Below are 18,778 nucleotides of genomic sequence, written 5' to 3'. Positions count from 1 at the left end.
ATGTATTTTTTTTTTTTAGCATTAAACTTTGAAACTGGGTTGTCAGTTAAGATGTTATGGTTAGTCTACATTGCACAGTCACTGCTAGGTGTGTTCAGAAAAGTAAAATGGCGCCCATAATCTTAAGTTTATCAGACCAACGCTAGAATGTCAGAACAGACTCACAGCATGCATGTGATGTTCTTGCTGTCTGGATTGAGTCTCTGAAGATGCTATGATGTGTTTGTCTTGATGTGTTTCAGTGGTGAGTTTGGCCTGTGGTTGGATGGAGACCTGTACCACGGCAGGAGTCACTCCTGTAAAACCTTTGGCAACCCCATGCTCTCCAAGAAAGAGGATTTCTATATACAGGACATTGAGATCTGGGCTTTTGAATAACAAAACCCACCACGGGGAAAAGAGAAGGACTAAACATCCCTACAATGTTGTCTGAAACCTAACTGCACATCACCACCCTGCTCCAACCCACTGTCTGGGGCTCCCAGGACGGAGCCAGCTGAAGGATGCGTGTTGTGCGTTCATACGTTACTACTGCAGTTATAACAGAGCTTTTCTTTGTGAATGACCTTGTGTGTATCTTGTTACAGCTGTGTGCAGCGTCTTTGAGGAGGTGTACTGTCCTGTACTATACTGTGAGGCATCAGGGGATGTGTGGGTTTGTTAGACACCGTAGGGACGCCTTGTTGCAGAACCAAGGAGGAGCAATCAGATTGCTTTCTCTGGCCTCAGCAGGAGATGATGTCGGCTCAGGTTTGTGATTGATTGAGAGAGCGAGAGAGAAACTGCCGTAGTCCAGATTATCTGAATTTTGAGACACTCCAGGAACCCCGCCCCTCAGAACTTGGTTGAAGTCAGTCAGTAGGATGATACTATATGTGGTGTTCCAGGCCTTTAGTGGAGAGATCCAGTAATAAAATAAACAACATGCATTCCTTTGTTCTCAGAGGAGACTGTTGAACCTAACATAGTTCTGGTTGGTGTTCAAAAACTGAAGGAAGACTCTCAGCAGGATGATGAGGACACAATTATGAGGGTAGGAAAGTATTTACATCTTTGGTTTACTTCTGAGGCAAGAACTACGTATAGAGTGTTGTGTATTGTAGTCCTATTGTTCACCATCATAGCAAACACCATCACAGCACATAGCTAGAATCAGAATATTACCCATCGTTGTACTAATAATGTTCTGTTCAGTGGGTGTACTACGTGTGAGTTCAGCTACCACCGGCGCCCCTCAGGAGTCGTGTGTACTGTTCGTAGACAGTAATGTGTTGCAATAGATTTGTGGAATATGCAAATTACTGTCATGTGACCTCAAATAATCCAGGTTGGCGCTTTTCATCGCCTGTCCGTGACTCTTTATCAGAGAGGACTTGTAAAGCTTTCATGTCTTAATCCACAATTGCTTTTCTGGGTATAATTTGAAAAGCCTGAGACGTGGTTTTACATGCATATGACAATTGTATATTATTTATATATATATATATACACATATATATATAATTAATTATGTTGCCGTTGTGTGACAGTGATCTTTTTGTGCTGATATTTCAGCTGTTACAAATATGTATATTACCCTGTAAATTCATGTTAAAATAGTGGATTTGTTCCTATATAGAAATACAGATATGATTGGTGGGTTGCTTCTAGCACTTGAATGCGGTCTAGAAGCGTTATAAACCAGGTTCTTAGACTTCTAGTACCAGTAGCTGTACAGTACTTTTTGTTTAGAATCATAAACATGTTAACTGTTAGTAGAAAGCTTGCTGCTATAATATTAAGGGTAAAGCTAAACTAATGCTATGTGTAACTAAAGGGGAGTGTTGTCCGGGAGTGAGGAGGCTGAATGTTAAAGAAGAATTTAACTTTCATCACAAGTTCTGTTGAGTGGTGAGTCTTCATTGGTTGGTAGACTGACTGTTAAGACTGTGAACTAAGAGAAAATATGTACATTTAAACTTCACAGCAGCTTTCCTTCCCCTTTCTGGTCTTCCACACCAGTATCTATGGAGTCACAAAGAATAACATGGATAAGTCCTCCTAATTATTTTACAGGAATACAATGTATTATTGATGTATAAATAACAATAAAATTGTTGTAACCTGGGACATGTTTGTATTGCTTTCAATCCCCTCCTTCCAGCATTTGCGCAAACTTTTTGATTGTGTATTGAGTGCCACCTCGTGGACATATGTATTAGTGCACTTCAGGACTATTGGTCATCACCTGAGTAAGTAACTTTATTCTAGTTTTATTGAATAAAAAAAGTGGGTCGATTGTAAAGATAAAACCGTTTCCAAAGGAAGACATTTAACTGCATAATTGCTAATTTATTAAACAAAATACAATTACAAGTAAATATTCTCACCAACAGTGTGAAATTCTGTCATGAATTCCTCCCTAAATGCTGAAGAGATGGATGGGGCAGTGGACCATCGGTCAGGGATATGTTTTGTGGCTGAGCTACATTCAACTATCTCATTGTGCTATTTGTTTCTGTTGCAACCCTCCCCTCTTCTTCCTCCAGGCACACAGGAGGGTAAATGTGTGTGTCACTTGTGGTTTCTAGACACTGCAATCCTCAGACAGGCATTAAGTCACGCTTTTATTCCAGCAGGTGTTCACAGCTGAAGAATTACTTTTTAAACAAGTACCAGAGATGTGGGGGGAAATCCCTTGTCACAATGTGTAAAAACCCTTTTTTAAAGGCAGGAAATCTATAACGCGGCAAAAGTTAAGGACAGGCGATCTGACTTGAACCAATCAAACAGTTTAATACATCATTTGATTGTAAATGTACAAGGAACATACTTTTTCAGAACAAAATAAGGACACCGTTTGGAATAAGGGTAGACAAACAGCCAACTCTGTTTTTTGAGCCGTCATTCACACTCCGCTTCGTGTGGGGGAACCAACTGTGTAAGTGCTTCGGGTTGAAAAGTCATTGGCATGAAGAGAAATAGAAAACAACCACAGTAGTTTACAAGCAGGACGGACATGTTTTGTCCTCATGTTCAATTAGCAGCAAAGTGGTTAGACAGACACCTGTAGTCAGTCCTGCTGTTTATTTGGTCAAATTTGCAATTAAGAGTTGCTAACGCAAACCTCTTATTACGCATTGTCTGTTACACTATGTAAATGCATGGTTGTGATGTAAATTCTGAATATACAAGGCATTACTAAATAATTGTCACCGTCAATTTAGACCTCGTCTTCAGAAGACGTCCTATCATTGAGCAGACCTTTAGGCAGCGATAAAGACATATGATCAAGGTCAAAGGCTTCAGCACTGAATAATGGTCACAGAGACCTGTACGGGATCCCTGTTGATAGTGATTATAGGATGGTATAATATTAAAGAGGCTATACAGATATTTTGCCTCTAGGGGTGCGCTTGAGACAAAAGGGATCCCTGGCCTAAATGGATAGAAACAATGTCCAGAAATTACATCATTGGACAGAAAGTGGCATGCCTCCCCACACTCAACGAGTAAAAGCATAAATTGTTGGCCTAAAACTAAATGGTTTCATATAAGTCATACATACAGCCAAAATGACTTGACAGTTAACTACACTTTCAGATTGTATCTTTAGGTCACTATACTGTTTGTATGTCATGTCACCATTAAGGCTGCTGGTGTGTGTTCTCCACCAGGGGTCAGTGATGGCACTGCTCAGTAAACGTATTCAGTAGAAACTAAATGGAAGAAAACAGGCAGAAACAGAGTAGGAGACAACCTGAACTTCTTCGTATTCCATTGCAAAATGTTTTGCTATGTTTGTGCACTAATGAATACGACCCTGTTGTCTAAGGCTGGTGTGCGTTCCACTGGGTTAGGGCTCAGATTAGAGCACTTCTCAGTACACCAGGTACTTGAACTCAGAGTAGATGAGGGGAAACATGACAGTACAGGCGCGGTACAGGATAGCTCCACTCGTGAATAAGGCTCGGGGTTTGGTGAACCACGACTCAGACTTGAAGCTGTAGTAGATGGCGTACAAGGCCACGGCAAAGAAGTGTCCAATCAGAGTCATCGGACGGGGCGTCAACCTGGGAATAGAATGGATTGAGAGCCAATTAAAACCATAGACAATTGATTGATTGAATTTGATCATTAATAATAGTAGGCTGCCCAATTCGGAGACATTATTTCCATTGCGATCCTCTAATGTCAATACAGGTGCATATACAGTATACAATACAGGTGCATATACAGTATACATTTATTACACTGAGTGTACAAAACATTAGAAACACCTGCTCTTTCCATGACAAACTGACCAGGTGAATCCAGGTAAAAACTATGATCCTTACTGATGTCACTTGTTAAATCCACTTCAATCAGTGTAGATGAAGGGGATGAGACAGGTTAAAGAATGATGTTAAAGCCTTGAAACAACTGAGACATGGATTGTGTATGTGTGCCATTCAGAGGGTGAATGGGCAAAGCAAAATATTTAAGTGCCTTTGAACGGGTATGGTAGTACGTGCCAGGTGCACCGGTTTGAGTGTGTATTGCAACGCTGCTAGGTTTTTCACGCTCAACAGTTTCCCGTGTTTATCAAGAATGGTCCACCACCCAAAGGACATCCAGCCAACTTCGCACAACTGTGGGAAGCATTGGAGTCAACATGGGCCAGCATCCCTGTGGAATGCATTCGACACATTGTAGAGTCCATGCCCCGACGAATTGAGGCTGTTCTGAGGACAAAAGGGGGTGCAACTCAATAATAGGAATGTGTTCCTAATGTTTTGTACACTGAATATTTAACATACATATTTTTTGAATGGGGAATATTGCATTGACATACACAGTCAAGGATCAACTGTAAGAGTTTTGAAGTGTGTCGAACACATTAGTGAGACTCACACTGAGAGAAGACCAATGGGACCGTTGACGCACTCCCCACCCAGCTTGAAGTAAAGGAAGCATGCCTTTCTCAGCTGGTGGAGAGAATCTGAAAGACACAAACACCAAACAGCTCATATGAATATGCATGTCAGTCATGAAGGAGGTTAAGCTAAATGATACAGTATATCTCAGTGTAGTACCCTGCTGGTAAAATCCACAGATTAACACTAAAAATGATTTCAGCAGAAATTATTTATGCTGAATATCTCCTAAATGAATCCAGGTAAAAACTATGATCCTTACTGATGTCACTTGTTAAATCCACTTCAATCAGTGTAGATGAAGGGGATGTTTGCTATAATCGGCCTAGCTAAGTGTTTAGTGTCAGTAATTTGCGGTATACGGACATCTACTGAGTACTGGACCGTTAGAAAACAAACGATTGAAGTGGAGACATTGGTAACAATGTAATTAAAGCCTACAGGTATAGTGCATTATAATGTTATAATGCACCAAAAGACTTGGCATAACCACGTATGACCTTATTCTATTCATCATGTGTTGGCAGGGGATAGTAAAAAGGACAGAGAAGGAGACTCACTGTCTGTTGCAGCAAACAACTCGTACAGGGCTTGAGCCAACACATTCACCACAAAGGAATGTGATGACTTGCGTACCCAGTGGAATTTTTTCTTTGCCTATTATGAAAAAAATAACATGTTTTCAATTTCAGCCTTATACAATATATCCTAATATTGCTCTGTAACTACTCCTTTGACTACTACAACACTGTGGATTACAGAAACAATATGCCCTGTGCCACATATAAAACTCCCTAACGTTCTGTGGTAGCAAGTGATTGCAATGTAATATGGACCCACATTCCACAAAACAACAATACACATTCCAACCAAGGCCATTCAGACAGTGATAATGTGTGTGGCGGAGTCTGGTCTGGTGGAAGCTGACTCAGGACTAGATATCCCTCTTGTCGGCCATTCTATCTGAACCCATCTACTGCCTATCCCTTCTCTGTAATACCCACTGTCCAATCATTAACATAATACTGACTGTAAGTCACTCTGGACCAAAATGTAATAATCATAAGAAAGGGGGATGAGATTAGGGATGTGAGTTTACCTGGAGCATGGCTGTGTTGTCGTACAGGTCAGGGATGTTCTTCATCAGGCTCCTCCAGATCAGGACGTCGTTGAGGGCCACACTCATCCCTCCTCCGGTCAGAGGGTGTCTCATGTTGTAGGCGTCACCCAGCAGGAGCACACCTGGAACAGGACAATGGCCCATGTTAGCCCCAGTCCACACCTCACTAACCTTACACATTTACACTGCTAGAGGGACCATCTTTTTCAGCAAAACATCTTATCTGGTCAGGCTTTCAATCTACTTACCTAAAGATAAAATAATATACTGTTAATGATCATAACAAATGGAGCAATGCAGCTGGTCTAATATTTATTTTGAGGGTTTAAAGGTTTATTGCTGGTTTAATATAAAACATTGATCTACCATGCTATAATGGTGTGATAGACTCCCCACAGCCAACATTAAACTCTCCAAGTATGCGTTCCAAATGGGACCCTATTCCATTTGCCCTTAGGGACACAGCCCAACACTGTGGTCAGTACTAGTGTCCTACCTGGCTTGTTGACTGGGGACGGAGGCAGGAAGCTTGCTGGCATAGACCTCAGCCGGTCATTCTGCAGAGCCACCATGAACGGCTCCTTTAGGTGTTCTAGAGAAGAGACAGAGTCAGGTCAGAGGTCACACATTCATCACCACAAAGATGGGTGGATAAAGAATTTAAATCAACACAGAGTGAATGTCAACCTATAATGCCGTATTTTACTCTTCGTGTGTTGAAGCTCTCAAGTACATATTCACGTGGGTGCTTTACATTGGTGGTGGATATGGTTAGTTTGCCCTTAAGTCTCACGAGGCCTGAGGCCATCCTTCCATCCCTCCATACAATGTAAAGGATGTTGAACACATGGGAAAGCTATGCTGTTTAAATCTCTATACTGTATACCCTAAATTCCTTACCTGGTAGTTGTGGGTGTATTTTCTCAGCCATGTACTCAGTGAGGTTCCTGGGCATCTCTCCCCTGATGTCCACCAGCACCCTGGTGTCTGAGGAGGAGATCTGGTAGATGAGGACAGGGCTGGGGTTAGCCAGGACCAGCTCAGCATGGTGGGGTTTGAACTGGGGAGAGTTCTGACCACGACCAGAGAGGACAGAAAGGAAATACATTAGTCTGACTGCGTTTTATAAATTGTTTGTTTGGTTGGTTGGTTGGTAAAACATGTCTGCTAGCCTCCCAAGTGGCACAGTGGTCTAAGGCACTGCATCGCAGTGCTAGCTGTGTCACTAAGCTTCCTGGTTCGAGTCCAGGCTCTGTCGCAGCCGGCCGCAACCGGGAGACACATGGGGCAGCGCACAATTGGCCCAGTGTCGCCCGGGACGGTTTGGCCGGCAAGGATCTTCCATCGCGCTGTAGCAACTCCTGTGGCGACCGAGCGCTGACACAGTCGGCTTCCTCCAACACATTGATGTGGCTGGCTTCCGACTTAAGCAGTGTCGTGTCTTTGGCATCATTAAAACTGAAGACTTATTTATCAAATAACTCTGTAATTATTATTACGCGATTAATCATGTAACTGTAATTAACTAGGAAGTTGGGGCACCAAGGAAAATATTCAGATTACAAAGTTATAATTTTCCTAATATAACTTTCAGATATTTTAATATCTGATCAAATAGTCTTCGAATTAATGAATTATTATTTACCTCACGTTAGTCTCATTCCAAACGTTGTAAATTGTTGGTTATCTGCACGAACACAGTCTTCCCTATGAGTCATCCATAATTGTCTTAAAATCATTTATTTACTAACTAAGTACTCACAGAAATGCATAACAAACAGTAGATATGTTTACAAGGAAATGATAGGAGAATGTGCCCTAGTGGGCTAAACCGGCATGGCGGCTTATTAAACAGAGTGATAATTATAACAATTGAAATGCTAATCCTTTGCACATGAACGCTCACTCAATCGGGAACAATTGCAATCAATATATATATTTACGCTCAGTGTGTCGTCGGGATCTCTGTTGAAAAGTTTGTTTCTGTTGGAGAGTCTTTCCGTCCTCTCTCTGTCGTGGTTAGAATGGATAGTTCAGAGTGACATTCATTCATGTCGTTATAGAATAGATGTTTCGGCGGTTGTTGGTCTTCACGTTCAATGATACCGAATTCCTAGCTGCAGACTAGTAATTAATATCAAAGACTTGTTCTTATACTGTCGTTATCAATAGTCTAAGAGTTTAACCACGTGGTATGGTTCAAAAGATTCAGCCATCTACTCAAACCTTGGCCCTCTCGTGGTAAGCTGGTCTGCAACCTTTAGCCATCTCGTAATTGAGGTAAGCTCGGTCTCCTCTCAAACCTTGGGCCTCTCGTTATCGAGGTAAGCTGGTCTAGTGATAGAAAACCAGGGTGGGGGTTTTATTCGGAAGAGCAGAAAAGGGTCTGTCCCAGGACGCAAGACCATAACTGTGCTCATGGGCGATCCTCTGATTTAGTTAAACTCCAAAGGGAATTGGAGTTTACTTCATTAAACAGTCGAAAATCACATTACACAATTTCACAAACAGTATCATCCTCACTCATATCTGAGGCTATTGTATAAACAGCGTTATGGTAATGTGGCCGCATTGTCTCCCATGAGTTTCACAAAATTGTACCAAACGGACCAGTTCGTAGCTGGATTCTTCACCGATCTTTTATACCTTCTCCAGAACATAATTGATTATGTAGATAAATTCCTTTGGTCTCTCTATGAAAACTCACTCTCTCTATACTGTGGCCATGAGGAGATAATCCCCTCCAGGAATTTACGACCTCTCTGACCACAGCAGCCTGATTGTAGGAGACAGAGAGAGGGGGGTGGTGCTCGCTGTACCCAAAGAGGGCAACGTCATGACAGCGGACATTGTGTCAAGAAGCAGTGCGGCTTGGTTGGATCGTGTTTCGGTGGACGCATGCCTCTCGACCTTCACCTCTCCCGAGTCAGTATGGGAGTTGCAGCGATGAAACAAGAATAACTACCAATTGGATACCACGAAATTGGGGAGAAGAAAAATATATTTATAAAATATTAAAAAGTGTCTTCTAAATGGCATATGTTGGTTGGTCGGTCGATTCATTGATTTGCTCATTCATTCATTCAACATAATACTTGAACAAACCTTCATGATACATCCAACAAAGTGAGAGGAGGTCTGGGCCTTCCCAGCTACCAGGCTCTTCCTGAACTTTGAGAAACAGCCGTCAGCTACTACAGTTACTGCTGCATGGACCTCCTATGGGACAGGTTAACACAATTACATCAGTTAAAAACACATCTGTTACACTGCTTGTCTTATCAATGGATCCTGGTGAATTGCTAATCAATAGGTGTAAATACTGTCAAGTGTAATTGTAAGTATCACCATGGGGCTATTTTACACAGCAACGGCTATCTGGAGAGTACCAGAGTATAAACTGCATCGCTAGCTTAGAGTTGACCTTTGTGTCTCCTGTCTCCTTGTCCCTGTACTGCACTCCTGTCACACAGCCATCCTCTTCCTCCAGGCTGGACACGGTGCCTTCTATGAACGTAACACTAGGGGAGAGCAAAGTACCAGTTATTAAGAAACAGTAGTTATAGTGACGGTATTAATAGACAGGTTCTTCTGAACACATGACCAGACCAGGAAAAACAATCAGCCCATAAGAACTAAACCCTGGAGTTGGTCCTCGTCAAGTAATGTGGTCAGGAAAAAACGTGTGGCCCTAGTGATAGTAATGACATGTCCAACAGGTATAGTGAAGGTTCTCTCCCAGCCTTACTTTGGCTCAGCAAGCGCGGCTCTGCGCAGGCCCATGATAAAGCGCCCGTGGTGGAAGGCCCTGCCACACTGGATACTGCTGTCTGCCTGGGGATATGGGATCTCCACCTCTGTGCTGCTCTCAATGTCATGAATCACATAGCCGTTCACTACGTGGGCATCCAGCCCCTCCACTGAACCTGAGAGGAGAGCCCAGGGTTAGGCAAGGGTGATGAAACACTATTCATTAAACTCAGGTCTTTAGTCTGTGGCAAAAAGGAATGTCTTTACATTACATATTTTTATTTTTATTTTTTATTTTACCGTTATTTTACCAGGTAAGTTGACTGAGAACACGTTCTCATTTGCAGCAACGACCTGGGGAATAGTTACAGGGGAGAGGAGGGGGATTAATGAGCCAATTGTAAACTGGGGATTATTAGGTGACCATGATGGTTTGAGGGCCAGATTGGGAATTTAGCCAGGACACCGGGGTTAACACCCCTACTCTTACGATAAGTGCCATGGGATCTTTAATGACCTCAGAGAGTCAGGACACCCGTTTAACGTCCCATCCGAAAGACGGCACCCTACACAGGGCAGTGTCCCCAATCACTGCCCTGGGGCATTGGGATATTTTTTAGACCAGAGGAAAGAGTGCCTCCTACTGGCCCTCCAACACCACTTCCAGCAGCATCTGGTCTCCCATCCAGGGACTGACCAGGACCAACCCTGCTTAGCTTCAGGAGCAAGCCAGCAGTGGTATGCAGGGTGGTATGCTGCTGGCATATAGGGTCTTAGGTGTCTTTGCTACAGTTTGTTTGGTCCCACTTTAAACAAACAACATTTAAGCCCTATATAGGTCCTGCAGTGAGCCTTGCTCGTTGAGCACATTCAATGCAAGGGCTTGTTGCGAGTCAGCTCATTGGTCGTTTGCCCCACGCTATCACCTTTTTCCACGTAGACCCCACACTAAAAGATCTCTAGTCCATGCTCCAGAGACCACTCACCCTCCATTCCCAGTTCTCGCAGGGCCCTGTATCCACCAGGCTGCAGCAGCTCTCCCACTATCCTGTCAGGCTCCTTCAGGTCCCTCTCTATCACAGTGACCCTCCGGCCGTCCCGGGCCAGCACCGCAGCCATGGTCGACCCCAGGACTCCCGCCCCTACTATGATCACATCCGGCTCCTGAGATGCAGGAGAGTCCCCTGCTGCTGGGGGACTCTCCATGCCTGAGGAACACACTCTTTTCCTCCTGCCACCTCCCTGTTTGGAGAGAAAACGAGGAGGGTGGGGAGAGAGAGAAATGAATTCAAATCATTAAATTGGCATGTTCATGGTACTTTGCAATGGTGTTTGAAAATGTGTATGGTTTTCCTATAACAAAAAGGCTTCATTAGAGCTGTTCTGCTAAATCTCAAACAATTATGAACATTCAATTAATTGTTTGAGATTTAAATAAATACATAGATCGGCAGGTTGCAGTTGTACTTACCCATAGAAGGTTAAAAAAAACTTAAGAGTGTCTTTGCACTATAATTGGACACTATTTTATTGTGTATAGTGTATAATGAAGTAGGCCAACGGGTGAGAATAATCGTATTAATCTTGCTTATTTCTTGTTTTTGTTCTTCAACAGATTGTACAGTTATTATTACTCACCTTCTTTGACGCGCTCTCTCCACTCCTGTGCCTGACAGCTGAGGGTTTCGGTATAAATGTATTGATGACCGGTAGGGATAATACAAGTTCAAGCGGTAATTGTAGAATTTGGGGTACCTTGAATGTATGTCCGTGGTACCTGACATAAGATAGCAGCATCCCCACTGCAAAGAACACTACAGCCGCCAGGATTATCTCTTTGTGAGCAAACTCCAAAACTGCGTCGCATTTCTTATAAATGTAGGTGAAACTTGCAATTCCAAGAAAAGTCCACATCTTTATTCTATTATTATACTAGGCTACTTGACCTGAATAGGCTAACTCATTCAATAAATTACCACTGCTCAGAATGTTTCCTAACCTATAACCTGAAACTAAATCGCAAAAACAAAAAGTAGCCGAGATCATGGAATAGAATAAATTGCCCAATAAAATCTCATCACAGTTCAGCAATTATTATTTCAAAAATAACAAATATTATATTTCAGTTACTTTAGCAGATCGTAGGCCTAGTAATATTTAAAATATATATATATCCGTTAATCCAAAAGAAAAGTATTCAAAACCATGACAATTATTCCACCCGACATGTCAGATGGTTTCAAGGGATGCTAAATATTTTATGATAATGAGATAGGTACAACCTCGGTTCGCAGGTTTGGTGTCCGGCCCTCTGTATCTGAACCGTCCAATCAGGAACAGCACATCGGTGAGCAGAGCTCACGCTATCAGGCCATTGGCCAATCCTCGGCTGCTGGTTTGGAGCGCTGGCTGAGAGAGGATAGTATGATATGATGTCACTGGAAAGGTGTCTATAGACCCGTTTCTGTGTTTGCAAACTTTGCCACACGAGGGCGATGCGCGTAAATTGATGGCAGAACAAGGGGAAGTTCTTATAGAACACAGGGGGGAAAGCCTATATTTACATGTTGCTTATGAGTGCATTTCATACTACTTTTTTGTTATAATTGGATTTTAAGCCTTGTATGAATGTCTTGCTTAATATAATGCTTGTGTCATCATCGCAAATCAACTGCATTATACTTTTTTTTAAACTTCACCTTCAACCAGTAACATGGCTTTTGTTAAAGCCTATGTCAACGAGCGTTAGCATTCTAGCTAACAACTGCTGCATCCAAAATAGTTATTTTGCAAAGATCACAACCAAATAATCTTAGCGACTGTTCAAGCAAGAATCAAAACATCGTTGTAAGCGTATGAGAACCCCAAAAAGTTATTTTATTTATAAGTAATACAAACGTAAATGTAGGCTATGTTGAATGCGCGCAGATGGCGTTATCTTTCTTACTGTCAGTGTGTCATGCTGGAAAGGGGTCTATCGGTCTACAATGTTACACTACGGAGGAAGTTACCAAACCGGTTCGCAGTCAGTACTCTTTGCCAGACATAGGAAATAACTCTGTTATGGATTGTGTTACATACCTTGCCTTGGGGTGATTATGTAGATAAGTAGGATATCAATACAAACATGTATTTTATTTCTGAGGGCATCCTAGTTTATGTTGGGCAGCCTTATTAAATATTGTATAACGTTTTTTTGAAAGCCTCTTTGCCAAGACCCCTACACGGACATGTTTAATGTTACTCTAACATTAGAAGCCAAGTACCAACACTATATATATTTATTTATTTTAATAACTATAATAGTAATGCAAAGCACTGACCCAATAGGGTTTTCTTTTTATTCAACTCAAGTATAAAAAACTACCAATCGATCAGTGATCAATTAATTAATTCAATATTTGAAATGCCATATAATTTATACTCCCATTAAATTCATATTTCTGGTCTTTACCATTGATGGCCTCAATCTAATCATATGTCAACATTACAGGAGTGTGCTTTAAAATAGTCCACATTCACAAGACTCATCCACTGATTAATTCTTTATACTATAACTGTAATAATAGTTAGTCACGTGAAACTATAACACTGTGTATGAATACGATTATGAAAGGTCTGGATGGACACTATACCACTCAGGACAAGGGGTGTCATGGTCAAACAAGTCTTCACCACATGTCTTCACAGGTAGTGGTTAAAGACGGTTTCATATTTCTCCTGTTTGCCTGATGTGACTTTGGGCTCCCCATTTTGCTTGACAAAGTCCTGAGAATAAACAACAAAAACTGCCATTAACATACTGATTTGGTAGCATTGAATCAACAGTGTTGTTACAAACACATGAGTGCTGTAGAGATGGTACTATGTTGTTATTCCACTAGTGACCTCACCTCCAGCTCCTCCAATGAGGTGCTGCCATCCTCTACTTTCTGACCAATCCCATGGCTGAAGCTCATGTAGCGCTCCTGTCAGAAGACAGTGATGTTGTGTGGGAAAGCTGATATAGTTTGAGCATAGCTAGCTAATACATAAACATTCTTTAGCACAGATAGTACATTTTGTTTTCTTGCAATGCCAACATACCTGGTAAAATAAGGTTAAGTCCATGAATAAATTAATTTATATATTGTTTTAGTACCTTGACCATCCCAGTGATTAAGTGAATATGTGAACGAATTAATGAATGAAAATGATGCCTCATTCCCTTGACCATGCTGGTGATAACTCCTTCCTCTATGATCCTGACTGCGTTCCTCAGGCCGCGTGCGAAGGCGTCCTTGGCTCCGACGTGGGCTATGAACAGGTCCTCCAGGTCCGTGGACTCCCTACGCACCTTAGCATCGAAGTTCAGACCCCCCGGCTGCAGACCACCCTGCTCTATCACAGTCTGGGGAAGATAGAACCATGCATGTTCTTATGTTCTTTCTGCTGACGTTCTGATAGGTATCATCATAAAATAACTTTATTAGTAATTGTGTGTGTGTGTGTGCATACATTATCTCCTATGTCACCTTCATGATCATGGTGGTGTTCCTGATGTCCATGGGGAACTGGTCTGTGTCCCAGCCCAGGTCAGGAGAACCCGTGTTGGAGTCCACAGAGCCCAGCATGCCAAACCTACACACCAGAACAACAGGCTTATTAGGTTAACTGGACTGGAACATCCAGATTACCAGGAATGACATCAACCACCCAGTCCAAAAAAGACCACTAGGCCCTACCCTCTATGTACTTCTGAAAGGTGTAAGAAATATGGTGAAAATTATAACTCCCCTATCAGAGGGCAAGGTGGAGCATTAACATATTGATTCGACATATTCTATCTCTTCAGACCTACACAAGTCCATCGATGTAGAGAGCAGGGAATAGGGGGTCGGTTTGGGAGACGTGAAAGTCAACATGGCGACTTACAGAGGCCATGACGACGTCATGTTCATAGGAATGCCCAGCCAGAGTGGTGTGGTTGGGTTCGATGTTCAGCTTGAAATGGCTGTCTAGTTCATAATGCTTCAGGAAGCATATGACACTCATTGCATCTATAAAAAGGTGAAACGGCAACATGTACAAACGATGTAACATGGAAATTAAAGGCATCAGACATTTTCTAGCATCTTAATTGTTAGATGTGGTTAGTAATGCAGAAACTGACTCGAGGGCATCCATAGTTCAACAGTAACCACATAGTAGATCCTTACAATGTGTACATTATGTTAATGTTGCGTTATACAGCTAAAAGCCTTACCATAGTTGTACTGATGTTTACATGGCTCTTTAGGCTTGGGTTCAATGAGGAACTGGCACTTCAACCCTATCTTCTCCTTGTACTCTGATACACAATAAGGTTATTATCTGCAAATGGTAGGTGACAGTTAAAATTTGGTACAGTATTATGGTAACAATGTATTACACACACACAGCAGTACTAGCTACTTACTGACAGCCATTTTGAAAAAGTTTGCCATGTGTTTCAGTTCAGTGCCAACATCAGTGTTGTGTATCGAGTAAAATCCCTGCCGCCCCAGAAGACTGCACAAGGAGACAAAAATACATGCACCAGGTTAGGTGGTGGCAAAGACAGGGTCAGTGAAGTCATGGTGGTTAATTATGAGATATTATTTCTTCTCTCATCTCACCAAAGTTCTCTGCTCCCAGCTTCTTGGCTACATCCAGTCCTTTCTTCACCTGGGCCCCAGCATAGGCCAAAACATGGCAGTCAGGGTTGGACGCTGCTCCATTCATGTACCTATGGTATTGGCAATAAATAAAAATTTATTAAAAAGAAATGTAGGCTCCAAGTCAAATAGCAAAGAGATGGCTTCATCATGAAATCTGGACAATTAGACATAAATATTATGCATATAGCCAATAATATACCATATATCCTCTATTATACAGCCTACAACAGATTATCATCTCTTCCACTTTGAAGTGTGAAAATAACCTTTGGAGTGTAAAAATGACTAAGGTTGATGAGGAAAGCTGACCTTGAGTGAGCGAACAGATTGCAGGTGACCCACAGCACCTTGACCCCAGTCCTATTCTGCAGCTGCAGGGCCAGGTCTGTCATCTCATCCAGGTTGCTGTTGGATTCCTCCAGAGTGCTTCCTTCAGGGGACATGTCCCTATACAACAGGATGGATAGGAGGGTAACATAGATCAGTTAGTATACAATGACCATGGGTGAGAGAACAAGCATCTTGGACGGGTGCTACTTCTTTAAGGCATAAATGGCCACTCTATCAATGTCTCTACCAACTACCAAGATTAATTGATTTGATACTGTAGGAACAATGTGACAATACCTGTCATGAAACGTGTAGTACTTCACCTTAAAAGAACATATACATGAATCAATATGGTTTCTTTATTTTTTTTAAAGCGGTACATTCTAAAATACAAAGTTTTAAAGGTACAGTATTTGGGTGGAAGCTCACTCACACCAAGTTTGGTGAAGAACTGAAAGGCTGCATGGAGTCTCTTCTTGGCACATTCCATGGGGGAAGCACCCTCATTCCAGGGTCTGTGTAGTGTCTGGAACCGAAAAGGCTAAGCACCTGGTGGTGGGTCAAATGGAGGAAAACAAAATACATCACATGAAGTCATCGTGACAGACCCATGATGAGATCGGGGTTGTTTTTTAATGAAAGAGACAGTGATTTATTGAATTAAATGTACAAATGTTTCTGTAGTCTATGTACAGTATACATGAGAGTGACCTGAAGCAATCAATGTGTGTTAGTGAACATTCATTACCAGTCCCACAGAAGGAGTGCCAGTAACAGACTGAGAATCTCAGCCAGTCCTCCATATGTCTGCCCAGCAGCACCTGCACAGATAAACAGTTACATGAAGCCTGCTATGAAAACCTCAGGTGGGATCCTTCAGGTGTGTAAAGGAGGTAGCGTCTCACTGTGCAACAAGAAGACAAAAGACACTTCCATGACACCTGACACACACAGCCCTTCTTTCAAGTTCGCCACACCTACTTATTCTGCGTTGTAGTGTTGGAAACACAAGACGTTTCGAGCTCCAGCGTTGGGTACATATGGAATCTTCGGAATACCTGTGTGATACATTAATCTCGGTTAACCCAGAACTAACTCGAACAGTGCTTGATTTGGGAAGGAGCTCACCGGAGCTAAGTACAGGTGTTGTGCCGAGAACCCCCCTTCCCGTGAACGCGCACAATTCTTCATTGCTGCGACTTGCTTGCAAATTGATTTTTCTGATCACGTTAGGCTGCGTTTCTTTTTTAATTACGTCGGCTTGATCGCGGGGGAGGCACTAGTAATGTCTGCAGTTTTCGGTTTGGTTATTTGTTTCAAGTGTATTAGTCTATAAATAAATCTCTTTGCCAAAATTCATCATCTCTCCCATGTCTTATTCGAATAGTAGTTGTTCTGAAATGTTTATTGCTTGCCTACATTTTACTCCCTCCACAGAAAGTATTTGACTCTAGCCACAAAATTAAGGAAATTAGAAGTGGGGAGGGGGTTCACCAAGGCTATTTTCTTTACCTACCGAAATTCTCCCTCCCCTTCTAATTTCCTTAATTTTGTGGCTAGAGTCAAATACTTTCTGTCACACACTACTGGTCAACATGAGCTACCAAAAATTATTATGAAGTGTGCCAAGCATTGCAGTCCCAGGATATAATGGGGGGAGAGAATTTCGACAGGCAAGAAAATAGCCTTGCCGAAACCCTTCCCCCCTTATTTCCTTAATTATGTGGCTAGTCAATTACTTTCTAGAGAACAAACTTCACGTCAGGATAGGCAATCGAAATGAACAATTAATGTATGTGTTATATTAAACATAGGCCATGTAGGCAATAAATAAAAATTTCACAACTACTAGTCAAAAAATGGGAGAGATGACGAATTTTGGCAAAGAGATTTATTTATTGACTAATACACTTGAAACAAATAGCCAAAACGAAAACTGCAGACATTACAAGTGCCTCCCCCGCGATCAAACCACCATAAAATATTTAAATGAAACGCAGCCTAACGTGATCATTGACAGCTTCCTTCAAGAACACAAATAAAAAATGCTTTCTGCTACTAAAATCAGTGAAATGTAGACTAAACTGAGTAAAGAGCAGAAATCTAAACTAGCAAGCAAGTCGAAGCAATGAAGAATTTAGTGTGTGCGCGTTCACGCGAAGGGGGGGAATTCTGGGAAGGGAGAGATTTTAGACACAATACCGGCACCTGTTTCAGTCCAAATCAAGCAAAAATAAAACATTGCCTTGGAAAATCGGGTTTCCCTGTTAATATTGCAGAAACTTCACATTTATAAAGCATCTAACTGCAATGCACGACGAAAAACATTTCCAGTTATTGTTTTGTGAATGAAACTTCCAATCTCAGCTCTTGTTTGCAGGGTTCTTAGCGGTCAATTGCCACTGACTTAAAGCTTATATAGAACCTATATTGAGGAAGAAGTGTGCTATAATTGAAGCAAAGAATGATTACCAGGAAAGAATTCTGTTTCCGTAGCCATGTCAAATACTTTTAAGAACTTCAGATCATCTGTGAGTTTTCCCCTTGAAGTTCCACTTCGTCTTGATCGAAAATAAGAAACGCAATCTTCACATCTACCACAAGGTGTCTCTGGTATCCAGCAGAACACTAACAGTTTAGATTTTTATCAAAATAGTAATTTTTGGTCCCGTTTGACAGCATCAAACCGCCTTTCAAAACCCACAAACTAGTCAGCTCTATCACCGTCTTCTTTGGTCAACGCTAACTGTCACTACCAAATTCCGTGGTAGACTTTGGATCTGATAGGCTAATCTATACATTGCAACATTATTGCAGTCATTCACATTGTACGACCTCTTTAGGGCCCAATTTACTATAGTTCTAGTCTTCAGTAGCAAGATGATGAAGACAACCAGGCCTATGACTGGGTGAATCTCGAAAGGTCATGTTATAAATTATTATAAACAAGATTATATAACAACCTGCAAACAAACATTTAAGTGGGCCATACTATTATGCAGCCA

General features: G+C 41.8%; 2 protein-coding genes and 1 pseudogene across 9 annotated transcripts in view; 1 reads left to right on the top strand and 2 right to left on the bottom strand.

The window, feature by feature from the left end:
• The window catches only part of LOC129837593 (oxidation resistance protein 1-like), a 215,484-nt gene extending 213,375 nt beyond the window's left edge, over nt 1–2,109 (top strand). For all 8 annotated transcript variants that reach the window (XM_055903879.1, XM_055903878.1, XM_055903883.1 and 5 more), the window contains one exon: nt 243–2,109. In XM_055903879.1, coding sequence (XP_055759854.1) covers nt 243–378 — 136 coding nt within the window. In that variant the 3' untranslated portion in view covers nt 379–2,109. The remainder of the gene's footprint in view (nt 1–242) is intronic.
• Nucleotides 2,110–2,593: 484 nt separating this feature from the next.
• Nucleotides 2,594–12,009, bottom strand: LOC129837594 (squalene monooxygenase-like). Its single transcript, XM_055903885.1, has 11 exons — nt 11,404–12,009; nt 10,752–11,007; nt 9,764–9,941; nt 9,440–9,536; nt 9,121–9,234; nt 6,916–7,087; nt 6,512–6,607; nt 5,995–6,137; nt 5,456–5,552; nt 4,873–4,960; nt 2,594–4,052 (listed from the first exon to the last, which is right to left on the bottom strand). Exons 1-11 carry the CDS (start codon nt 11,677–11,679, stop codon nt 3,860–3,862), a joined length of 1,710 nt encoding a protein of 569 aa, XP_055759860.1. The 5' UTR covers nt 11,680–12,009; the 3' UTR covers nt 2,594–3,859.
• A 130-nt stretch (nt 12,010–12,139) lies between these two features.
• On the bottom strand, nt 12,140–18,702 carry LOC129837596 (uncharacterized; annotated as a pseudogene).
• Nucleotides 18,703–18,778: the final 76 nt, after the last annotated feature.

The sequence above is a fragment of the Salvelinus fontinalis genome, chromosome 38 (assembly GCF_029448725.1).
Source record: "Salvelinus fontinalis isolate EN_2023a chromosome 38, ASM2944872v1, whole genome shotgun sequence".
Classification (NCBI taxonomy): domain Eukaryota; kingdom Metazoa; phylum Chordata; class Actinopteri; order Salmoniformes; family Salmonidae; genus Salvelinus; species Salvelinus fontinalis.
This window is presented reverse-complemented; position numbering and strand designations above follow the sequence as displayed.